The sequence below is a fragment of the Melozone crissalis genome, unplaced genomic scaffold, assembly GCF_028551555.1.
Source record: "Melozone crissalis strain CALT ecotype California unplaced genomic scaffold, PUWL_Pcris_2 ptg000004l_1, whole genome shotgun sequence".
In the NCBI taxonomy this organism is placed as follows: domain Eukaryota; kingdom Metazoa; phylum Chordata; class Aves; order Passeriformes; family Passerellidae; genus Melozone; species Melozone crissalis.
This window is the reverse complement of record NW_026535782.1, coordinates 30,770,373-30,785,713: the sequence shown is the minus strand read 5'-3', so window position 1 is coordinate 30,785,713 and position 15,341 is coordinate 30,770,373. Positions and strand designations below refer to the sequence as shown.

Genomic DNA, 15,341 nt, shown 5'->3' with positions numbered 1-15,341 from the left:
TACTTCAGTGGAGTGGCAAAAGTATTCCTTTTTAAATTATGAAAAGCGGAGACTTTTTTTTGTGTGGTCTCTCCTTGAGACATTAACAGCACAAAACTACAAGTCTTTTAGGCAACTCAATAACCTAGAATTTATAGAGTAAAGTTTAAATATTTGTCTTATGTTGCAACATGCATATCTGGTCCTAGAAATGTTTTATAAAAAAACTTCTGGATGAAGAATAAACAGTGCTAAATATGGTAATAACATTAAGCTACAAAATTCCTTACAATTGTGTCAGTGTGTCTTGGAAACTTCACACATACTGGAGCAAAAGAATATTTATATCCACGAAAAGACATCCCTTTGCCAGATACTCCTGCTTTTGATTTGCACTGTATCCATCTAAATCTGCATGTTGTCAGCAGGGGGTTTTCTAGAGTTATGAAATGCAAAATTGTTAAATGAACACATTAATCATATACTCTTCTGTGTTTTAAAGGAAATGTTGAAGGGATGCTCATAGTGCTTTTCATTCTTTTCCTAAGTGGTCTAGAGCACCAGTGTATACATACTTCAGCTGTGTGATTTTGCAGAATCACAAGTTGGTTGATGATGGAAGGGACCTCTGGGGTAATCTTGTCCAGTCCCCTGCTCAAGCAGGGCCACCTAGAGCTGATTTTTGAGGACCATCTCCAGGTGGCTTTTGAGTATCTCAGTTTTTTGGTTTTGTTTTGGCAGTTTGTCTGTATATTTTAAGTCTAAGAAGTTCAATTTTGGTGAATTGGTGAGGGAGAGTCTCTTTGTCTGCTCTCAGGGCACTCTGTTCTGTTGTTTTTAGTTATTCATTAGAATCTTCATTGAAGGTGAGTAACATTACTGTTTAGGAAGAAAATGGCTATGGGAAGGATGCTGTTAGTTTTGTGACTGAAAATACTTGACTTGTCATACATATTTTTAAATTAGTACTGTTTTTTTACATGCCAGTAGTAATGGAGATCCTGCATGCTTTTTTAAAAAACATACCTTATGTGCACTTGCAGTGCTTATCTCTTGATTCCATGACTGATTTTTAATAAATAGACATATAATCTAGACCAAGTAGTCCCAAGGGACCACTTAAGGAAGTGTGTCAGCCAACAGAGCTCTGACAAACTCCTCTGTACCAAAATTCTGAAGTAAAATATCTGGAGGTGGCATGAAATTGGTTTGTTGGGTCGTATCACTTTCTCACTTCAGTTTCCTTTCCATTCCCTTACAGGCTAATTCCATAGTTCCCAAAACATTAGTCAATATTCTTATGTTTTGGATGTGTACCTGTTTTTTCATCCCTTATGTTTTCATCTAGTTAAAAAGATTCTTTGTTTAAACTCTGTATTGGCACTTTAGTTCTTGAAATAAAGTAATTTAGCTTGTTTTTTAATGTGCATAGTTAATGAAACTTGAAAAATAGGATAAGTATGTGTTTATGGTGTATTACCCATGTGATGAAAGCTGCATTATCCAAGTATTTGAATCCCTGAGGCAGTGAATTTAGTGAGTTCTCAGCTGTGGAATATGTTCTCTGCAGTTTATTAGACTGACCTACTGACTGCTTTGGAGAGCTCTTCTGTGACTGCTGTCATTTCCATTTTGTGAGATGCGTAAATGGGTGTGTGCTTTCTCTGCCCCTCACAGTACAGCCAGTGCACCAGAGGATGATGCTCCAAACAGATATTCCCGACCAGAGAGGACAGTTTACGGCAGATACAGCAGAGATGCGAATTCTTCTGGCAGTTCTCTACCAAGTAACTCTTTGGAGAAGAGGATTGAGGAACTTGAAAGGGTAAGCACCAACTAATTTTGCTATGGCATACTTCTGAAATGAGGTGCTTTTGAAACTCAATGGGGAAATTTGCAGGTAAAATAGAAATGATGCAAAATGCTTGAAGTACAGATAGTTATGTCTACAAAAACATACAAAGAGTCAGACTGACCGAGAAGAATGTGAACTTTGAAATCACAGATGTTTCATTTTCATTTGGTATTTAACTGAGAAATAGTTAAGGCAAAGATAATACACTTAGAGAGCCAGCAGTGCTCTGTGTGCTTCTCCTGTGTACCTCATGACACACCAACACAGAGCAAATACCTTGGGGGAAGAAGGAGCTCAGTGGCTGTTCACAAGGTTACAAGATGGTTTCTGATCTACTGCTTGGTTTGTTTTATTTAGTATACCGAAATATTGTAAAATTTATCTGCTATCTAGTTGTTTGTTAGAGCTGTAAACATTCAAAACACATATTTAAAATGATTTACATTGTTTCCTACTGATTTAATAAAAACAATTTTGGGAGAATGTAATAATGTTAGAGCTGAGCTTTTGGCCTATGCCAGTATTTTGCTAAATAATTTAATCTGTGTAATCTATTACTGGCTTCTCTGTCTTCCTCTGAAGTGGATTTTTTGTGGGTAACTTCACAAATATTCTTGAATCATGTGGGTGAAAGTTACTAAGTTAACACAATTTGAATAGGCCTTTTTTTGGAAAGGGGGAAAATGACATGTGTTTTGTAGAAATTGCTATTTTTGATTTAAGACTTGAGGAATCTTCATTTGAGTAGAGTATACCATAATCCTCCCTTCTAAATCCTCTTCTTTCTGAAATACTTTAATTGCCAGTAAAAAAAAACAGAAGAAGATTTAAGCACATTCTTTCCTAATGAACATTTTCATTCTTTATCACATTCAGGCCCACAGATTTAAAAGTGAATCTTCATTTCTTGTTAATGAAGATAGTACCATATACATATTACCATTTTTTATAATGGTATTATAAAAAACCAACAACAGAAAATCCAACCAACAGTAATTTGGGAGCTCATACTTTACATTTACTTCTTCTGTTTTGGGCCTCTGTCCAATTTTGTGTTCAAGCTTAAATTAAATATAAATTAAAACATTATCATTGAATTGAACCAGACAGATTTGCTGTTGTAAAATATTCTTAGATGTGATTCTTTAGCTCCTTGAAATGTAAAAGGACTTGAAGATGTGGGTTTGACTTGCAGTAGAAAAGGAATTATAGATAAATGTGTGTGTGTGTTCTTTCTTTGTTTTAGACAGTGTTAGCTTAAAACTGTCTCTTAGAACAAGAATTTACATTTTCAACTTAATTCTTTATTCTGGTTATAGGAACTTGCAAAAGAAAGACAGGAAAATGCAAGATTAATGAAGATGGCACAGGACAAAGAGGAACTAATTGGAAAGCTGAAAGAAGAAATTGATTTATTAAACAGAGTAAGCAAATACTTTCTTCCATGGCTCTGTAAGGAGGGAATAAGTATGTGCATTCTCTGTTGTATTCTTCAGGTGACATCCATTGGGCAAGGTCAGAAAAGAATGAATGTGGGGGGTTTTTGTTTTTGTGTAGCTTTTCAAGAGGTATATCAGTAAGTAATATTTTCTTTCTAAGGTGACTTGTATTTGTCATGAGTAACTTCCCTAAGTCTGCTCAATTCCTTGTTGTTCTAAGTGTTTATAAAGCAAGGTTATAAAACCATAAGCTCTTTATATTTTGACAGATATTCTCATACTGTTTATTGTTGATCCCATATAAAGACAGAATAAGACAGAGGGCAGGAGACATGAGGTAACATCAGGCAAGGTGTGAAGGCAGGAGAAGAGGGCTAGAAGAGTGAGATATGCTTGGAAATAGGACAGGATAAGAAGTTTTAAAGTTGATTTTAAAAAAATTGTACCAATTTTAAGGGCAAACAGAAATTCTTTCACAGGGTGTATTATTGACCTCATCCTGCACTTCCTGGCTGAAGTGTGGAATCCTGATTTCCTAGAGATACATGCCTCTCTTCTAGTCCAGTGTAGAAGCTCTGGTGAATCCATCAGTGAAGGGAGGCACGAAGAGTGTCAGACCTACATTTTGCAGCTCTGCATTAGTAGCAAAGGAGAACAACATTCAGAAGTTTGCAAACTAACCTAGAAAATTAGAAGAGATGAGATTATTCTGAAACACGTATTTTGGCTTTTATATGGGGAAAGTTGGAAGTTGATCTGTAGGATAAATGAGGTGGTGTTGGTTTTAGAGAGATTTCTATTTTAACTGAGGCATTGCTTTCATGCAGTTCTTTCATTCTGCAAAGAATCTGTCACATCTAAGCTTGTTGGCCTTATTACAGTTGAGGCAGGTGTTCATTCCTTCTGCAAAATGGATGGCAAAGCTATTTAATACCCTTGGTCAGGTCTGACTTCCTGATTCAAAGGTTGGGAAGAACAAATTGAAGGAACCTAAATGACTGAAATCTTGGGGTTTAGGACCACAGCTTTTTGAGAGGTTTGATGTTCCAGAAGCAATGTTGGTTTTTTTTGGCTATACTTGAAGTGTGATGTCCTAAATGAAATCCATCAAGTGTCTTAACTAGAAACTGTCTTTGAACATCCATAGTAAAGTTAGGCACTGTCTGTGCATTGCCTGTGTGAAGTACAAGAGCAGTTTCTGCTTGTTGTATGGAAGAAAACATAAACTGAATAAAGTAATTTCAAGACCAACTTTGTTTTATATTGACTAAAATTTTACCTTTCCTTGAGATCTGCAAGGCCCTCTTATTGGTGCTCCCTAGGTAGATACTTTTAAACACAGAAGAGAAGGGATTTTTTTGGTCCATCACGTCAGCATTTTTCATACCTTTAATATTGTCTGTTTGCTCAATAGAGTGCAAGTTATTTATGTCTGTGTCTCTTAGGCTTTTCTTAATGATGAATTAGCGTCCTTTTGATTTTATGACCAGGGTAGTTATTTGTCTTCTTGAACTCATGACTCAAGTGATGCTTCCATTAACACAAATGCAGTTTTACTTTCCTGTTTATTAACTCTTGAATTTGATTGCTTCTATATTGACTATCCATGTGGATTCAGAAAGAGAAAATGTTTAAAAAATTAAGAAAAGCTGCAGAAATATCACATCATTCTCATGATAGAAGGTTATGGAAATTAATATGTCAGTTGTATTTGCTTCAGGTTTATTATCATAACTGAGAACATGAGAGCCAACCCTTGGACATCCATCTGATGGAGTGTCCCTCTGTAGGCCTAGTACCAGGATTGGGTTCTTTTCATGGAAGAACAGCTGCAATCTTCAGCCTTCTGTTCAGATAAAAGGATGTCCTGAGGACTGAACTTTATTTAGTGAGTCTATGCAGATGTCGTCTGAAAAGATTTTGCTGGTAGCAGCCTAAATAGGGATCTCTAAATTTGACCATCTACACATTCATGGTTCTCCTCCAGCTTTTCTTTCATCAATATATACAGTTGTTGGATGTTAATATGTGCAGGTAGGGGAAGAATACCACATCAGATACCCTAGGTAACTTCTTAAAAGGCCAATTTATTGTGTATCTTTCTGACTGCTCAGCCCATATTTAGCAAAATGCTCTTTCTAGAAGTTTTAGTCAGTTCGTAACCACAGATGCATCCCTGATTGGCAAAGACCTTGTGTTGCACTTGAAAAACCTTTTCCAAGAATCATGAGAACTTCTTGGTAGAATTTTTCTCATTTTAAGTGAGTATATTTATTTAATGTGACATTATCATTTTGCTGAGCTCAGTCCGTACATCACAGAGATGCTTAAAGGATATGAGCTGCATTTATATTGAGGAACAGAAAAAGCTTTCTCCTATAAACACCATTCTCTCATTCCAATATATTCGACATTAAAGGTATGTCTGCCATGTTCTTTGTAAGAAAGGGGCAATTGCTTCATAAAAACCTTAAACGTCTGAAAGGCATCTCAAAATATTTGAATACTTTGCCTACAAAGTTCGGCTGTCAATTAGTTTACACTTCGTCATCTCTGACCTTACTAAGATGTCAGTGTAGTTAAAAGTGTGTTTGGAGACAGTCTAAGTGAGGATTTACAGTCCAATTAATGTCAATTGCATAGTTATCAGTTCTTTTGGTATGTGAAGTTCAAACTTTCCTGCTATTGCATCTTTTTTGTTAATAAGCATAAATTGGTGTTGTAATTTTGAATAAGAAACTTTAAATTTCAGAGTGGCAGAATCCCCTCCATCTCTCAACCCATTGTTTCTGTAGATCCTTAAAGGAGTTATTTTTGTTGGCTTATATTCAAGAAACTTTTACATGTAGTAATTTCTGGAATGTTATTTTTGCAGCACAAAACGTTTCACAAACTTTTAATATTTTATTTTGAGTATATTGCACTAGAATTTTAAACAGGAGGTTCTTAGGTAAGCTGTAATTGAGATATCCGATGGCTTGATCACCAGGTTTAAACATTATAATACAAGTCTTATGTTTACCAAACTAAAAAGAAATAGTTTTATTGAAAATGTGTTGTCCCTTCCATCTATCTGCTTATTAATCTAAATTGCACAAAAGAGATTATAAAGTGTATTTGTTTATACTGAATTGTATTTTTAGCATCTATCCACCAAAACTTACCCTGTTTAGGTATTTAAGTCACTTGAATCTGTTATGTTGGAGTAGTCAAATGCTTTTCCTGGAATTGGTTCATACTGTGATGCAACTTTACTTCTGTGAAGCAGAGAGAAATTTCTGCTAGTGATTTCTTGATTCTACTCTAGAAAACAATAAAAGGATTGCAAAGTATTGAGGTGTGGATTTTAGCTTGGCAAACTGAAGAGGCTTTTAAAAATCATTATAGCAATTGAACAGATTATCTCTATTCTGGAATGACCTCACTGAGAAAGAAATAAGAACCTGGGCTTTGTATGTTAAACACTGCCTAACAACTTAAAGGACCAAGAGAGAGAAAATCTTCTCTTTACTTCTTAAGGCAAGAGGACAGTTTGGCAGACTTGAATCAAAAAACACATAGGATCTCCAGTGAGAATTCTGGTTCATTTTCCTTTGCCCACCTTTCATTTTTCTCCTTAAAATCCTGTCCTTGACGTCACTCTTCTGTTTCTTCATTCTTTTCTAGTTCACATTTTGGTTTTTGCATGAGATTTTTGTACATGAAAATTGCATTTATTGAAGAAATGTTTGCATTAAGCAGTTATTATTACTGATTTTCACTTTAAAGGCTTGAAAAAACTTGTTAGGAGTGAAGAAGTGAAATGGGAACTGGACAAAAATGGTAATTAGTGGAAAAGACACAAACATTTGTATGTGTCAAACACATTTTCAAACACTGTGAAGGCAATCTATTTTGAGCACCCATTACTACTCTGTGCACATTGTCTGTTCTTCCAGTAGCACTTCAGACAAAAGCTACAAAGTCCATTTTTATTTTTTGCTCCACAGGAAAAAAAGTGAACTGGCATGTCTTTGTCTGAAAATTTTGATACTTAATACTCAAAACAGGGTTTCTTGCAGTAATAATCAGTGATGTGTACACATGGGAGCCATAGTTGCAGACAGGCAATTGGGGAAAGCAGGAAGAGGAGCTGATTAATACGCTCTCTGTATATGCCAGAAAAATAATCACCCCCATTCTATTTTGGTTTCTTTATGCATTAATTCCTGCTGTAGCTTTGATTTGAAAATGTTTCTATTTAAGGTGCTTAGGAATATAATGTTAATGTTTTGTAATTACAGTAACACTTTGAAACAGGCTGGTTTAACATTTCTAAGGGTGCCTACTGTGACACTAATTCTTCCCTGTCCCAGCTTCCTCATTTCAGAGCTAAGATATTAAATTTCTGCTGCTACTAATTGAGAGTTTGTATTTCCATCCTGAGAAGTGTTTATTTTTCTTTTTTCTTGTACAGGATCTAGATGATGTAGAAGACGAAAATGAACAATTGAAGCAAGAAAACAAAACCCTCTTAAAAGTTGTTGGACAGCTGACAAGGTAGAAGATTCAGATGTCAATGAGGAAAGATTCAAAAAACTACTGATTGAACACTAAGGTCAATATAGTAATATTTCCTGTGTTGCAGTATCTTATAATAACTGTCTTTGTATTTATTGTTAGGAAACCAGATGAATGTTTATTTTCATAGTGCTTTCTCCTTTGTTCAATGAAATGGCATAAAATTTGGGGTGCATTTTTAGCTTTCTTTTCACGTAAGCATGATTAAAATTTTCAACATGTTTCAAAATTTTAAGTTCAAAAATATTTGGATTTTGTATCTTCAGATTACAGCTGCAGAAATTACAGTAATCTAAAATTCATAGCATCAAGGTCATTTTCAGTCCATGTGGGTGTATATTTTTGAAATTAATGGAAGTAATACATATGAGCTTTGTTTACACAGATTCAAAATATGTATTTTGGGAAATGCTTCCTTTTTTGTTCAAATTGCTGTACATTGGATGCCTTATTACTGATGTATAACATTTTGCAGATTGATGACTTGCTCTAGAACTCTTGTATGTTGTGGTTTTTTACTGTGTCTGAAAGACTGACAGTAGTAGAGAGTAGCAAATTTTTTTTCCTGTGTTTAACAGTATTCTGTCAGAAGGGGAAGGTTTTACTAAAAAACTGCACAACAAACAAATGCAAAACACCACAAAGCCAAATAAATCACCTCTCATATCAGCATTAATAAGTTCTTAGAATCACATTGAAGTTGTGCACTGCAGTTTATTTTATGGCTTTTGCTTTAGCAATGAATTGCAAGTTTGCAATCAGACGGTTTGTTTGCTGTGTTGAGAATTCAATCAAAGCTTGGAGCTTTCATTTTAGCAAAGACGCTTCTTGTTGTCATCCTAAAATTTGTAGTGATCATAACCCATACAAGTTTTTGGATTTTTTTTTTAATCTGAGTGAAATTTTTTTTTTTTACGTGGCGAAATAGAGGGGCATACTTGTGCCTTTTTGAAACATCAAATGACATACAAACCCCATTTTTATCCTTGATTTTAAACTAACAAGTTGTTTAAAAAGTGCCTGGTTAGATGTTATAATCCAGTTATGACTGTGTGTGGATTCTCCTATAACATGATAGCTGACAAAATTTTCCTTAGACTTTAATCACAGACCTCAGTTAACATTTAGACTAAAAATTATTTGTACTTTATTTCATCTTAATACAGCACATTTTTCACTCCTGGTCAGATTAAATGTACAAACCCTTTGAGGAAAGACACTAAAAATTAAAACATTTCAAACAGTCTAGGCTTTTTATGGACAATTTTGGTGTCAGAAAGTTACATACATATAGTTCTTTTTACCTTAAAACTTAAAAGCAACTTTAATATAACAATATAACAGTGTTGTTATATTAATATATATATGTCAAATATAGATGACAATTGCCTTTTCAGATTTGCAAATTGTTTTCATAATGTGCAAATTGTATTCAATGACAGTGTTTCTTAAATTTAAAATTCCAGCTATTATTGTTAACATTTTGAATTGTTTTGGATATAGGATAGATTATTTTGCATTTGTGCATTCTGATGAGGAGAAATGTTTCAAAGCTTTAAAGTGTTTTTCAGGACACTTTCAGTCCAGGATGCCTCAGTGTTTTCCTTCACAGTGGGTGAGATTCCATGGAACACCGTTTAAAACCTTTTCTCAGGGGGTTAAATGGTACAGGGGGTTTGTATAAGCCCTTTGAATTACAATGTACACCAATGAGTCTTGCTTGTAATATTATTGAAACAGTAAGAGGTCTCTTAATTTCTAAGTTCCATTAAATTGACCATTTAAAGACATAATAAAGTCAGTTGAGATGCCTTTTGAATAAATACAAAACTTCCTCTGGAAGAACATCTGATTTCCTTCTCTGTGCACCAGGTAGGGAGTGCAGGTACCCACGTGCTGCATGGGGTGTCAAACATATTGGAGTTTATTAAGTACCTAACATTAAGCATACTGCAGTACACACAGGTAGCAATATGAAGTAGCAAAGATGATGTTTCATAAAATGTGTTTCATGTACATTTTAAACCAAAGAAAAATAGCAACGAAGAGCATAAACAAAAGTTACTTGTCTTCATATTACCTCTTCTTGGCGGTGGTAATGCCAGAATTAGAATTTTTTTTTTAACTTGTACATAAAACTGACAGAAGTATTTGGCAGAATTTCTGGATTTCTAATGTAACTGTTCTTGTTCAGGGCTAGTTGTGATTTTTCTGCTCTGGAAAACTTGTGGTAGTTGAGTTTTCCTTTGAAAACAGTCTCATAATCATAATGCAGAGTGATTTTTAGAAAATACCCATTTTATGTGTTTAAAAAATTTAAACATTGTTAACCTATGAGTAACTGATTTTAGTTTTGAACATTGACTAGTTGTGGTGACACTTGTTATCAGATTATAAAAATGATTTTGAGATTCTTCTACTCCAGGTGAAAGATACATGTTTTATAATAAAGATTGTTTGCCGTTGTTCAAATAAAACAAAATTCTTTTTAATCCAGGCTGAGTACTTGCTGTCTTTAAAGGAGAATTAATACTGTCTCCCTAAAATTCTAACTGGATTTGTCCTCTGTGGTGTGAAGTTCCCAATCTGAACTGCTAAAATGAGTTTTGCCTTCACATTGGAGTTTTCAAGTGTGTTTGCATATGCAGACACGCAAGAGAGAAATCCGTATATTTACACTGTACTTTTTTTGCTTCAGGTGATAGTGAGTATCCTTCCATCAGTTAGATAGAAGTGATCTTTTCTCCTACTTCAAGGCAGAAGTATAAACCTTCCCAGGAAAAGCAAGAATGTTACAGTGCTGTTTCTGCAGAAGGTGAATTGATTTAACTTCTAAAGCTCTATGAAAGCAAATGTTCTCCTCTCCTGCACAAGCAGAGTTGTTAGGGCAAACTCCTTTTCACTCATGGCTGCAGACTGCACATAAAGAGAACAAGTGGATAATCAGCGATTATCAAGGAGATGATAACTATATCACATTTTATCATAAAGCTTGTAATGTTGTTGTTTTAAAAGAAAGTAAACATAAATACCACAAGCAACCATGCATTCAACACCATGGTTACTTTATGGATAAGACATTATTAATTAAGAGCATTTGCACTTAGTAAATTTTAAATGTTAGGTAAATTTGGGTAAGGATGACTGCCTTTATGAAATCATGATGGCTTTTAGATTTGTTTTAAAATACAAAACTAGGCATTTGCTCAGTTTTTACCTTTGGCATTTTAGGTTCCTCAGTCTTGGTGGGAAATTTTAGCTCCAAGTACGCAAGTGCCTTTTCTGTGCTCTTCCTTTAATCACTGGATTTGCCATACAGTAGATACCTGGTCTTAGCACTTGGTATATTTTCCCATGGAAATTCTAATTTTTCTGTTTGTATTTTTTGGTATCTTCTTCTTTCCCTTGTTCTTCTAGAAATTTAAGTGGTATTTGTGAAGTGTGATGATGTCCATATACTTATTTGCTGGATTTTCTCCTTTCTTTAACCTCAAATATTTATATGAAAATTTTTTCTCCTACACTGCACTGCCACTGAAAGTTTCGGACACTTCAGAGCTTACCAAGGTTTTGAGTGGAATTGAATATTGATAAGGATGTTGAGACAATCTAATGTTCTAGTTGTGCTGTAAAAAGTTCTGTTAGTCTCTAACTCTGAAAAGTGAAACCTTGTGGGAATATCACATATAAGAGTAATGGTGATCTATGGACAGCATTTGGACATGGGCCAACAACAGGATTCAAGTCCATCTAATGTGTCCCAGAACAGCCCAATCCTCTATGCAGTGGATTTCCACCTAAATCTACAGGTTTGCAGCTGAGCCCTGCCTGTCTAGCAGTTGACAGCCCTTCAGGTATGGAAATGGATGCATGTATTTCACTGGCATTCCTTGAGCAGGGAGGCCTAATTCACACCCATGAATCAATTATTAAAACATGCTAATTGCTTCATATTACATCAAATGTCTCCGGTGAATGCAGAAATGGAAAGCCGATTTTGTTTAAACAGAAATCCCTCCTGAGATAGCAGCAAGAGAGACCATGGCATGGTTAGGGTTAGGGTTAATTGATTAGGAAATTCTGACATCTTTTATACCACACAAAAAGAGAATGTTTCTTTTTATCACTAGACCTTTTCTTGAAGTGAAAGTTGTTGCCCCCAGAAAGGACTTTTTTAACACCTTTAAGTTGGGTTCATTTTCATAGCCTGATGAAGGTAAGCACCTCAATAAACCCAAACCCACGAGGCCTTCTTTTAGCAGCACTAGAAGCTGAAATGTCTTCAGAAGAATTCCAGGAGCGGATTTGAGGGGAAGGTCTTAAGACTGTAAGTCTTTGTTTTCTTTTGGGCTTAGAGCAGCCTGGTCTAGTGAAAGACATTCTTCTGCATGGCAAGGGAAGGGGAGAACTAGATCATCTTTCAGCTCCCTTCTAACCCAAACCATTCTGATTCTTCATTGAAGAAAATCTGGCTGAAAAGACAACATCCAGCATTGTTCCTGAGTGACAACCTTGGTAGTCACTGATGGATTTAGGGAACACAATTGTCACTTCCCACTGAAGTCCTGCAAGTACTGTGCTATAGCAGAGAATAGCAGCAGCATCATAGAAATGTCTCAGCTTGGATTTTCTACTGGTTTGGGCCAAACTGTGTAAAACATGCTTAGTAATTAGTGATGGAATTGTAGTGGATGTTGCTAATGGAGGAGCCAGAAAGCTCTTACTTTTGTAGCTGTATTTTAGGCTTGCTTCAGTAAATCTTTCTGTGGTTATAATTACTGAGAGGTTAAACTGAACTTTGGCAGTAGCTGGGTAAGTTTTAGAAAGAAACTTGGAGGTAAAAAAGGCTATCTTTGGTGTCTTTAATTGATGCCTTTGACACTTAGTTATTTTTGTGGTAAAGCTCTTTGTTATCTACAGATAACAAGAGATAAAAGCCTTATCTGTATTGCAAAGATAATCCAAGTCTACCTTGATTTTTAGTTAATATGTTGTAAATGTTAAAAAATAATAAATAATGTAAGAATCAGACTTTGTTTTCAGATCTGGAATTCCATTAATAGGGGAGGTAATAAAAATTTATGCATAATTGTGCTACTGCTCTACCTCATTTTCTGGTAAACAGAACCACTGTTGAAAATGAACAGGTTTTGTAGTTGATTGTCTCATTGTTGACCTCTGTAGGCGTTACAGCTAATAAAATTCATGCTTTCTGGAGTACCAAAAAGATTCACTTAAAAAGTGGCAGCAGCAAAAATGAGCACTCAATCTCCTCTTAGTCTTTTAAGGTGGGAACTGAACCCATAAAACAATATTTATGGGTTGTCCTTGATTAAATGACCTGAAGATATTTAGATATTGCAGGCTCATTAAATGAGCTATTGTGTGATCTGCAACAAAGTAGCATTAAATGTTGTCCTTTCTTTGTATCAGTATTTTTTAAGAACACTAACACAATTTAAAAGAAAGACCTTGTTTTTCTGTTTCAAAAGGTTATATTTTAGAAATGTGCAGGTTGATAATTGGCATCTTGATATACTCTCCATCCTGGAAATCAGGTTTTGTGGGCAGGTAGTGAAAATGAAATCTTTGTTTTTCTCTCTCAGAAATGTTAATCTCTGCTTTTGCCTGAAGGCTCATTATAACAATGATGCAGTTTAGAGAGTTGAAAATTTTGATTGCAACAGTGTATGTGTGTTTACAGCCAGCTACCAAATATATTTAATGGGTGGAGACAATAAAACTGCTGAAGCTTTGCAAGTTGAGACTCTCTTGAAATAACTCCCATATTTCTCTGTGGAACAATTACAGAGAAACTGCTAATTGTTCCCAGCTGAATCACTCTTTCTTCTTATTTAATTGCTTCAGCTCACTATGGTTCATAGTAAAATATCACAATTAAACCCTCCTGTAATTCTGTTGCTTTGGCTTTGTATGAGAAGTGACATTTAAAAGAGTGGTCATTGTCAATTTTCACTCTCCAGATTCTAGGATTTATAAGGCTATATATTTATTTAAAGCAGGGAGAAAATGAGAAAATGTGTGGGTTGAGACTATGCAGGATTAAATATTAGGGAGAGGATATCTTTGTGTAAGGATGAAGAAAATGTAGTTTCCTCCAGCATTTTTTTCACCTAATTTTCAACAAGGAAAGGATAACAAACTGGATATTTTATAGAGATGTAGAAGTGTTTCCAGTTATCACTGCAGTACAGTTAAGTGTTTTTATGAGAAAAATGTAATCTCCAGCTTCTCATTTGCTCACCTTAGCACAGACACTTAAAAAGGAGAAGAATGTGACTTTCTACCCTTGAAGAAATGCAAATGACCATCTTTACCCAGGGCTTTGATCATATCTTTCCTAGACAATGCTAGGCTATAGATGAGTGGTGAGAAATGTTAGACATTGATTTTCAAATACAGTGTAATTTGTAGTATGCTATGGTAATGTTATTAGTATGGTTAATGTTTTGGGGGATGGCTAGCTCTAAGCATTTAGATCTCAACAGAAGCATAACAGAGCTGGTTCTCAGGGTAAGATGGGAACCACGTCCTAAAGTGTCAGGACTGTGTGAAGAAATTCTGATTTCCCTGTATCTGAGAGCCCTCCTGCTGCATTTGCAGATTTAAATATAGAAAATTCTTCCTTAACTACTGCTGAGAGATTTATGAAAAAGAATCACTCCCCCCCAACAAAAACACTCCCTATTTTTGTAGTGTGCCAGATAGGTGTATGCCAGTTTTGTGGCACAAGATAATTTTAAAAGTCTTTTAAAAGCACGTTGAATATCATGTTACTGAGTGAAGTAATTTAGTGCATCTTAATGTAATTCATTTTGCCTGTCAAAAATGGTGATGCTTTTATGAATTTTTTTTTAAAAGCTTAGAATCAGAGGAAGGTTACTCTTCTGGGTGCACTGGGTTGTGAAAGAACTGGATATGATCTCAAGAAAGGTGCTTCTTGTTTTGATTGAAGTGGCTGGTGCAGCTCTGCAAGCATGCTCTTCATTCAGCTCCCTTTTATGCAGCTGTCAGCAGTCTTCACTGAGAAACCCTCTATGTAGGAATCACATCCTTTTTACTTGGCACCCTATCCACTGAGTTTACCTGCTTTCAGAATCCTGCAAATATTGTAGCTGAGGCAGATGAGAGCAGGAAGAGTTGCTCTGGCTTCCTTCTGTGGAAGTGTATTCTTCTTCTGTGGGAGTGTATTCCAATATTTGGAAGCTACTCCTGGTAGTAACTACATGACTTGCTCTACTGGTAGAAGAAAGCAGATTGCTCTTTGGGATTTTTAGTGAGAAGTGAGAATTTTCACTAATTCAAAGGCAGCAGTGACCAGCAGATGTCTACAGGGCAGCCTCTGTGACACAGAACCTTCCCACCTTCTGAATTTTGTTACAACGTCCACCCATAAGGTTGTAAATTGACCTTAGATGAGAGGTCAGAGTATTCAAAGTAGAAACTAAGTCCCATGTCCAAAAGATTTACTAAAATGGATGAATAAA

At 35.4% G+C, this 15,341-nt stretch overlaps 1 protein-coding gene across 1 annotated transcript in view; it reads left to right on the top strand.

Annotated features, from left to right (window-relative positions):
- PAWR (pro-apoptotic WT1 regulator) overlaps nucleotides 1–8,712 on the top strand; it is a 70,215-nt gene extending 61,503 nt beyond the window's left edge. The window contains exons 4-6 of the mRNA XM_054277689.1: nucleotides 1,657–1,804; nucleotides 3,154–3,258; nucleotides 7,730–8,712. Of these exons, the coding sequence (XP_054133664.1) occupies nucleotides 1,657–1,804; nucleotides 3,154–3,258; nucleotides 7,730–7,816 (340 nt within the window). The 3' untranslated portion in view covers nucleotides 7,817–8,712. The remainder of the gene's footprint in view (nucleotides 1–1,656; nucleotides 1,805–3,153; nucleotides 3,259–7,729) is intronic.
- The last annotated feature ends 6,629 nt before the right edge of the window (nucleotides 8,713–15,341 follow it).